The 10,176-nt window shown below is 42.4% G+C and overlaps 1 protein-coding gene across 1 annotated transcript; it reads right to left on the bottom strand.

The window, feature by feature from the left end:
• Nucleotides 1-4,900: 4,900 nt before the first annotated feature.
• On the bottom strand, nucleotides 4,901-9,827 carry LOC124145816 (dopamine receptor 2-like). Its single transcript, XM_046515754.2, has 2 exons — nucleotides 9,738-9,827; nucleotides 4,901-7,982 (listed from the first exon to the last, which is right to left on the bottom strand). Exon 2 carries the CDS (start codon nucleotides 7,549-7,551, stop codon nucleotides 6,574-6,576), a length of 978 nt encoding a protein of 325 aa, XP_046371710.1. The 5' UTR covers nucleotides 7,552-7,982; nucleotides 9,738-9,827; the 3' UTR covers nucleotides 4,901-6,573.
• Between the last annotated feature and the right edge of the window lie 349 nt (nucleotides 9,828-10,176).

Below are 10,176 nucleotides of genomic sequence, written 5' to 3'. Positions count from 1 at the left end.
GGTCCGTCCAGAACTTTGGTAGGACCTATGTTGCTGAAATGTATGAATGATCCCTTTGTTGTGTCTCTAAGAAGTGTTCACAGATTCCAAATCCAATATTATGTATGGCTGCCATTTTTTCAAAACATAAGTGAGCTACAGAGCTTTGTGGCTATAATTGGTATTCAAACATGCTCAAATACTATTTAGTTTTGCTTATTTCTTGAGCAAAATTCCTAGAACCCTTCAAGCTTCTTCATCAAGCTAGGTACAGTTGTTACTAGATGATGCTTTTATTATCCCCTGCAATGCTTTTTTGTGGGGGTATTAAAATGGACACTGTCAGACTATCTCTTCCATCCACAAAAATGTTTTTCGAGTTTCCATGGCAACTACTTTGACTGAGACTGAAAATGGGGGGGGAGTGTTTGTTTTATGAACAGATCTTGAAAACCATACAATATTTCTTAACTAAACTTGGCACACAGATAGGTCCAGTGGTGAACTTGTGCCTTTTGATAGTTTGGGAATTTTAAAAATATATTTTTTCGAGTTTACATGGCAACAATATAAATACAACACCGTGTCGTAAACATAGTATGATATGAACATGAATATAATGTTCTATTTATTACCGAAGACGATTTTAGTGTTTACCTATAAGGACAGCAAGTCGCAACAGCAGCGTAACTACAATTTGTCGAATGACATCAACAATCTTCAGCTATGATGTCGTTTCTAGTGACGTCATTCCCACCTCACGCCACAGTAAGATTCGAATGATGTCGGATGATGGAAATAATACACTCTTGACTCGTGACGTGATATGACCCAAGGGCACATATGATTTTTATGAACCCCGATATGTTTGCTCTTGTAGGTAATAAATAGAGGATATTATATGAGTGTTTATGTCATACTATGTTTATGACATGAGTGTCTCAAAACAGGAATTTAGACATGACTTTAGACACGTTTATAATGTTCTATTTGTTACCCAAGATGTCATGACAAGTATTTGCCATTTTGGAAAGCGATGACTTTGTCCTCTTGTTTATTTGACTTTGAACTACGTATTGACCTAACATCCATTGGAAGGAAATGGAGTGTCACCAGAGATAAGGATAAATAGTACCAGAAGGCTCTGTACCTCACCTCAATGAATATTTTCAACATTGTAAATCCATTTTTTTTAAAAATTATCATCATAAAGGTCCTCAACTAAAATATGTTGAAAAAGTGAAACAGTTTTTTTCACAGACATATGCATGGTTAAATTGCAGGTTGATAATGATTACCCAACTACCCAGACTGTATAACTTATTCAGCAGTAGGACCATGTTTACATTTAACTTCTGATTAATTTTGTTAGGTTATGGCGTTGTGCATGTCCCTCATAAACTGTTATGTGTTCGTCATCTCTGAAGCCAGGCATTTGAAGCTGAAACTTTGCATAGATGATCCCAGCAATGGTGTAACTAAATAATCAGCTTCATTGTGAAAAGCAAAAACTACCAACTAACTGCTAAAACATTCCCCAGTGGCAGCCATATTGAAAATGTCAGTTTATTCCAGTATTAATGCATGGATTTGATTTGCTGAATGTGGTATTAGGATTAACAGATTCTACATTCAGCATATTTTGATTATTTTATTTTTGGCCTATCATAATGAAACATTCATATTTTTTTGTATCAAAGGGGTGGTTGGGTAGCCTTGTGGTTAAAGCATTCCCTCTCGAAGACCCGATTCCTGATATGGGTACAATGTGTGAAGCCCATTTCTGCTGACCCCCGTGGTGATATTGCTGTAATATTGCTAAAAGCAGCGTAAAACCATACTCACTCACACATTTTTGTATCAAAACTTATTTTTGTGTTATCTAGGTTTGCTTATTCTTGGGGTTTTTTTGTTAAGAGAAATATTCCCCCAAAATTCATGTGCACTACAGTCATATTGCTCTTTTGGCACCATTGCCAGAACCAGACTGATACACAATGCAAGTTTTAGTGATATAGTACATGTTACACTTGATACAAAGCCTACACAGATAGTTCATGCCAGAACCTTGCACACAGAAGACTTAATGAATGATGTAAAAGTTGCATGATGTAAAAGTCTTTAGTGTCAAAAGACATGGCAACTAATATGTATTCTCAATTCTAGCCTATTAACCCGATTAATAAAAACCGAGTATGAACAAATATCTAGGATAAAAGGTCAAATGTAAAAGGTCAAAGGTCAAATGTAACAGGGCCAATATTTAAACTAAGGGTTTGACCTGGGGTCCCGTTCCGTGAGTCCACGGTCTCTCTCATACCCCGTATGTACGTACTACATTCTGATTGGACAATATAAACAAAGAATATTATACAATTTCATTTGAATTGACATGAATAAATGGACTTCTCCTGATTGACATTTATGCTTATCTATCTAAGATGAAGTTGGGACTTCACATGCACGACGGGTGCCATGTCGCTTGGAGCGTCAGTCAGCAATCCTTAATTACAATGACGGACAGGCGAAACTGTGACACTTAATTATCTTGTAGTACTTTTATTGTGTGACCTCAATGCGCCCACTGTGCTAGACGATAAGGTTTTACTTTTATGATTTAACTTCTAACTTTATCTTTCATTGTGCTTATAAAGTATGTAAATCTGTAAGTACATTCTGTAAACGTTTCACGCTGCTTGTGGGATTTCTAAAGGAGGAAACTCTAAAGAGATGCTGATCGGAAAGGTGTACCACGAGCACGGGTATCCTAACGAAGGTTCATAAGAGGAATTTACATTCGCACAGCGAATACCGGCGACCACGTTGCCCCGCAGGCGCATAAAGAGGGCGGAAAACATAGATCTTCCTACTTCTCATAACCGTTTCATTTTACTTACAGAGGGTGACACTTGGAATGTAAGGTCCAGTCTAGGTCTTCATGTTGTTATTCCGCCCAGTAAGAGTGAGTATTGTTTTACACCGCTTTCAGCAATATTCGAGGAATGTCAAAGCGGGGCACATCAAGAATGCCCTTCCCGAACTGTATACAGACATGTATAGGGGAATGAATACACGTCCCCTCCCCTCGCCCCTCCTCCTTGTCAGTGTGACCTTGACCTCTTGGGTGCGGCGTGAAACCGAAACAAGACCAAACAAACACTATTAAATGAAGTCAGGGACAAGTTAACTGCAAGTATTGTACCATGAACCTGCCTGGACTGTGACTTTGTTGGAGCCTTGTCGTGTAAACTGCTTGTCAATATGCGTGCTCATTGCTTAAATTCAGTCGTTTTCTGGGAAGTGACCGCTCCTGTTGGTGCCGAATCCTGTAGATGATGTGAAGGTGTGACGGCACCATGAAACTGATGATGGCGACAAAGTAGTGTGATGGTTGGAGTCTGTGAACTGTAAAGTGAGGTCAAGGAGGGGTTTTATTTGACTTGTTGTTTGTTTAACGCAGCACTCAGCAATATTCTAGCAATATGACTGGGGCCTGTTGTACCTGGTCCATTCAGTTCCCTCACCAACCAGTTGCTGGGGACTCACCTGAATCTCCAGGCAGTCAATAAGTACTGGCATGTCGATTGTATTCACTCACAGTCCCACATAACAAGGCTATCTGACTTTGATGCACGCGACTGTCGTTTTATTGTTGTTTTAATACTCAGGTGATAGCCACTTCCCTCTCACTCCACAACGGGTACCGACAACTGATTGAGTGAGTGGGTGAGTGAGGGTTTTTGTGTCTTTTTTGTTTAACGTCGCACTCATCAACATTCCAGTTATATGACGGCGGTCTTTAAATAATCAAGTCTGGACCCGACAATCAAGTGATTGACATCGTGTGAATCAATCTACGCAATTGGGATACGATGACATGCATCAACCAGATAAGCGAGCCTGACCACCCAATCCCGTTAGTCGCCTCTTACGACAAGCATGGATTGCTGAGTGAGTGAAGCGGTGCCAAGTTATATCACGGCGTGTCAGCTTAATAGGTAACAAAACCGAAAGTGACGTTGATGACATTGGTAAAATCCATTAACTGGGTCATGTTACTGAGGTACCATAGAGCATTATCTGAACGAATTTGGGATTCGAGCCCACTAACAATGGATCCTGGCATGAAAAAGAAATGCATCTCCACACAGCAAAGTGCAAAGCCTTCGACCATTGGCCACCCCACGCCCTCGCGCAGTTTGTGAGTGAATGAGTATGGTTTTACGCCATTTTTAGCAATATTCCCGCAATGTCACGGCGGGGGACTCCGGAAAATGGGCTTCACACATTTCCTTGCGTAGTTAAACAGGCTAGACAGCGATCAGGTTCGAGCCTCAAACACATGAACAGAAGAAAGTGTCGTCATGGAAACAGTCAGATGAAACATTCATAACAAGGATTAAAATAATGTATTTTAATAACAAACATTCCTTATAATATTTCTCCGTCCGGATGAAACAATGTGTGGATAAAAGACTTACGATGGATCAAAATGATGATGATGATAATAATAATAATAATAATAATAATTAAATGGATAACCAATTAAATGAGCAGCCAGCCTCCTCAAATATGTAGAGAATGGAAATCGCATGTAAATATGTGACTGCATTTGAATACACGTTCACATAGGTCGCAATGTATGGAAACACAGTCGACTGTTTGCAGTACCTATATGTTAACAAGATAGTTTATACTAGTTACCCCCCTGGCATTAGTTAGATTGAGGGTGCGTGGCTAAATGGCACATTATACACAAGTAGGTGACTGGTTTTTCGCCGCTTTTAGCAATATCACGGCGGGGGACCAGCAATGGGCTTCACACATTGTACCCATGTCAGAAATCGAACCCGGGTCTTCGGCGTGACGAGCGAACGCTTTAACCACTAGGCTACCCGACCGCCCCACATTATATACAAAGCACAAAAGAGCATGTATAACTAAAATGACTGAAATTTTCATTTTCCAATTATTTTCCATTAATTATATTATGATAACGAATTTCAAACATATGTGTGGTCTATTTCAACGCCCAGTGACTGAAAATGATAGGATTAAAAGAAAACGAAAGTCAATGCGTATTTTTATTTATTCTGGCTTCTAATCCCAGGATAATTGTGATCTTTTTCGTCAATCTTGTGGGAAAATAGTTGTAAAACTCGACCCCAATAGCGTGGTACGATGCTCATGATGGCAATCACTGGAGTACCTGGAATGACAGGAACACTATAAGTGTTTGATTGTTGTTTAACGCCGCACTCAGCAGTATTCCAGCTATATGACGGCGGTCTGTAAATAATCGAGTGCGGCGTTAAACAACAATCAAACACTTACTATGTATACAGTGTTCCTGTCAATTGTGTGGACACTTGAGCAGTAGAATCAAAGTTTATCCCTTTATAAGTAAACCCTGGAATTTTCTACCACGCTGGACCTACCACATATACGAATAATATACATGTCAAATGTCGATCTGAATTATGTTGTTTTTGTACGGTTATACAGCTATATACACCTGCGCCCCGTTCCATAAAGCGATCTTAGCGAGCATGACACCCGATCCCGTTAGTCGCCTCTTACGACAATCATGGGTTGCTGAAGACCCATTATCACCCGGATCTTGACATAGTTAGTGTGTGAGGTGAGGTTATACGCGATTTCAAAAGTATGTCAGTCATGTCTCAGCGTGGCAGTTTAATGTGGAAGGGTAGCCCGAAATTATATAGGTCTTAGATTGTTACGATTTGGGGGATACCAAGGAGCACGGGTATGGGTCTGACAAAAGCAAGTCTCATAATTCTGGAACAACTAAGGGAAGCAACTCCGCACAGCGAGTTACGGACCCTTATACGGCGTGACAACCCCATGCGGTAACCCCATGCGGTAGATATAATTATACTGACACTTAACACAGACAACCAAGGCTTGTAGAGATGGCAAAGAGGTGTCACCTCACTGGTGTGGGAATTCAAGTGACGACGTTTCCATTGCTACGGGTCCTAGATTGACTGAAATAGATCTTAGAAGACAGCAGGAGAACATGTTGGGTAGACCTCGGCGGCAACACGTGTCACCGTGCCCAGACAGCCAATGTTTAAACGGCCACATCTTACAACCACTTCAGTCGTACTAGCTCCTGTACGGGGCCGACATGTAATAGCCTGGTTCTGTCTGCTTCGAGACACAACTTGTGTTCCTAACGGAGAAGCTGAACAACTGTTTAATACATGAATCAAATCAGATTTTTCAGTAAATTCTGTAAGTAAAACGACAAATATCAGGTCCATCCACTCGATTGTCCAATGGTCGTCCCTGTGTGACAGAGGTTCTACCAATGCATCTAGTATTAATATATGATAAATTTAAAGGAAGTGGATACATGTAAACAAACACTCAGTGTACTTGGCTGCTTCTAGGAGCTTATAGAATAGGGCCACACCTGAACTCAGGTTGACCTTTTAATGGCCGATGGTCACTAGGTTCCTGCAGGAACCGCTCCGGCCATGTGCATCCAGTATGTTCAGTCTGTGGGCGACGGGTGCACACACACATATCTAGATCACCGTTAACACCCACTCACTTGTCGGTTCTCCATCATGTCGCATCAGATCTGTCCGATTGATGACTGATGGTTTTCACGCGAGGTTGTTGATTACGCCGAGCAGACGACATCGGGCACAGCAGACGACCACACGCGCGACGGAACTCTCGCTTCTGCCATGCGTAAATGAAGGGATTTACAATGCTGTGCGCTACTCCAACGAACACCAGACAGTTGCCCACGAAGGACACTGTGGGGTTAAAGTTGAGCGCCTGCATAAAGGTCGTGACACTGTATGGCAGCCAGCACGCCGTGAAGGCTACTGTGACAATCCCCATCATGACACTCGAGTGGACTTCGATTCGGTGAACCAATACTCTGTTCGTGGGTCGAATCCGCTTCTTTCTGTCCCAAGCCACCTTGAATATTATCCCATACATGATGAAACACGGTATCGTCTGTGACCACGTGGTGAGGGCAGATATGTACAGTTGGGCGGGTGTGACGACCAGTTCGTATATGCAGGCTGAACCGTCGGTCCAGTTGTTGACGCCGATGAAGGGGAGGGCGCCAATAATGATTCCGTACACCCACGGGACGCTGATCATGATGGCGGTGTTGCGGGGGGACATGATGGCGTCGTGCTTGAAGGGGATGGAGATTGCGATGTAGCGGTCGATGGTGCAGAAGGTGACGCTGAGTTGAGACGACAGCGTGAACACTGATATCGTCTGGAACTGTAGTAGACACGAGACAAGATGGCGGCTCATGGCGGGAACGTAGAAGGAAGTGATCTGGTACACCATGACGAGACCCGTGAGAAGATCGGATATTGCAAGGTTGATGATGAACTTGTTGGTGGCGCGCCGCAAGTCCATGTAACGCACAAAGGCGACGATCACCATGAGGTTGCCAAACGACGCCACCACCATCACAACAGCCTGCAATATTGTAAACACTATCACAACAGTTGGGTAGTCAATATGTGGACCGCTGGAGACGGTTCCAGTTGCAATCTCTCGTGTCGCCATTCTCGGACAAGGACATCCATTAACGGCACAAATACGGTGACGTCATATGAAGAAATAGTTAATCTTCCAGTGTTCTATTGGTCCCTTTGCCTTCACTCACGTGTATCTATACAAAAGTTCACAGATGAAAAAATATAATGTCGACTTGCCACAGTTTGTATTCAAATACACACACGGGTCAGAGATAATCGTCGGACAGTTCTCCCATCACCTGGCCATCCTTGACGGAACAAAGAGCAAGTTATCACTGATGTGAATCTTCCTTACTATCTTCTTGTTTAAACATTAAATGTCCATGAATTGTTCTCCATACGTTGAAGGGCGTCTTCTGTTGGCGTGTGGGCGACAGAATAATGGAAGTCCTCTGTGTGCATCAATGATGGACGTACTTGGTGTATAATTAATCTTCGAAAACAGACATCTGGCAACATCTGAAACAAATATGAACCCAGTTAGACATGATACTGCAAAAATGGTTTGTTTCTTGTTGACACCACAGCGTTGCTACACACTATTACATTATTGATTAGACACGTAGGGATGCAACTGAACCTGTTATATGCATTACTCTCCATAGTGAAATCACATAAGGACAATGGGCACACATACTGTAATTCTATTAGTCCTTTGGGATACTTTAACATTAGCCAAACCCCACTCGGTCTAGTTCGATATTGCATCCCTATTTAACCTTTACTAATATCGTGTACGTGTCTGGGAGTTACTAGGGCTTTTGGTTGAAGTTGGTGTGTCTATATCACCAGTGTCTCTAACTCCTGGAACAGAAGCACTCGTGGTTGAGGGCGGTGGGGTAGCCTAGTAGTTAAAGCGTTCGGTCGTCACGTTTAAGGGCAAGTAAAGTCAACACAGCAACTTTGCAGATTTTAACAATTTTCGCAAACTAAATCACAAACTTAAATGTCAAAATCGGAAATAGCGTAAAAAACGACGAAAAAACTGTGCAAATGAAAACGGAACGTCGCTCCTAATTGTAATAAAGAAGTTGTTCATTTATAAATCTTATCCTTACTTATTTTAATTATTCACAATGTCAAGATCAAAGGTCGTTTTACACATCGAACAATGTAAGCAATGTTGTTATTTTTGTAGGTTTAACAAAAACAGCAGGCTGAGAATCACAAGATAGACAAAGGCGGGAAACCTATCAGCCAATAAAAACAGTTGTCACCTCTGCGCCGGTAGCCCCTAACTAGGTTTGTTTGAAAAAAACCTACTGTAGGACCTTCATAGGGTGATGCTACCAATCTCTCTACAACACGTGTCTCGTGACGTGTACCTAATTTCCAGGAACTTACTGTAGGACCTTCATAGGGTGATGGTACCTATCTCTCTACAACACGTGTCTCGTGACGTGTACCTAATTTCCAGGAACTTACTGTAGGACCTTCATAGGGTGATGCTACCAATCTCTCTACAACACGTGTCTCGTGACGTGTACCTAATTTCCAGGAACTTACTGTAGGACCTTCATAGGGTGATGGTACCTATCTCTCTACAACACGTGTCTCGTGACGTGTACCTAATTTCCAGGAACTTACTGTAGGACCTTCATAGGGTGATGCTACCTATCTCTCTACAACACGTGTCTCGTGACGTGTACCTAATCTCCAGGAACTTACTGTAGGACCTTCATAGGGTGATGCTACCTATCTCTCTACAACACGTGTCTCGTGACGTGTACCTAATTTCCAGGAACTTACTGTAGGACCTTCATAGGGTGATGCTACCTATCTCTCTACAACACGTGTCTCGTGACGTGTACCTAATTTCCAGGAACTTACTGTAGGACCTTCATAGGGTGATGGTACCTATCTCTCTACAACACGTGTCTCGTGACGTGTACCTAATTTCCAGGAACTTACTGTAGGACCTTCATAGGGTGATGCTACCTATCTCTCTTCAACACGTGTCTCGTGACGTACCTCACCTCCAGGAACCCGCTCTTATAATGCCAGATCGGAAGCGACTTTGGAAATAACTTGATCGTGAATAACTATGAAGGACAAACCAAACCAGGGCTAGTGTCGATATTTTTCACGCACAGCGAATGTGGATTGATACACTTTACGCCTCCTTTAGACTCAATAATATGCAGAATTAATATGTATGTCCAAGGCGATATTTCACTTAGAATCCAATGTAAGATGCGCCTAAAGCTACGTTACCTGGAGTTGTCGGGGATGAACGTGATCATATAGGCTGTGTGACAGTGTAAGTGTCAGGGCAATCCTCTCACTGTCACCTGCTGTGCGATGCCAGACCTGTAACAGTAACACCCTATGGTGTTTGCATGGTTAGAGCTCCACTACAGGACGACAGGCTTGGGCCGCCCCGGTTCTGTCAACATGGTGCTCCCCCTTCTTTATTGCTAACTCCTTATAAAGTTATGGGTTTATCGTAATTTTATTACTTGTAAATACTGTATACAGGAACAGTGTTGACATCTTAGTTCCTAGTTACCACCGTGCCGCATACCATGCTATATCCGGCCCCAGTTGGCGGAATACATGTATATGTATATGATGTATATGTCGTCGGCGTTTGTCAGTTTGCTGAAACCAAACAGTTTAGGCGTCGCAGAGGATCATAATCAAGGCGAATGAA

This window comes from Haliotis rufescens, unplaced genomic scaffold (genome assembly GCF_023055435.1).
Source record: "Haliotis rufescens isolate VD_foot unplaced genomic scaffold, xgHalRufe1.0.p SCAF_6, whole genome shotgun sequence".
Lineage (NCBI taxonomy): Eukaryota > Metazoa > Mollusca > Gastropoda > Lepetellida > Haliotidae > Haliotis > Haliotis rufescens.
This window is presented reverse-complemented; position numbering and strand designations above follow the sequence as displayed.

Excerpts from the sequence above, each read along its gene's own strand:
- LOC124145816 (XM_046515754.2), bottom strand. The coding sequence starts at position 7,551 with ATGGCGACACGAGAGATTGCAACTGGAACCGTCTCCAGCGGTCCACAT.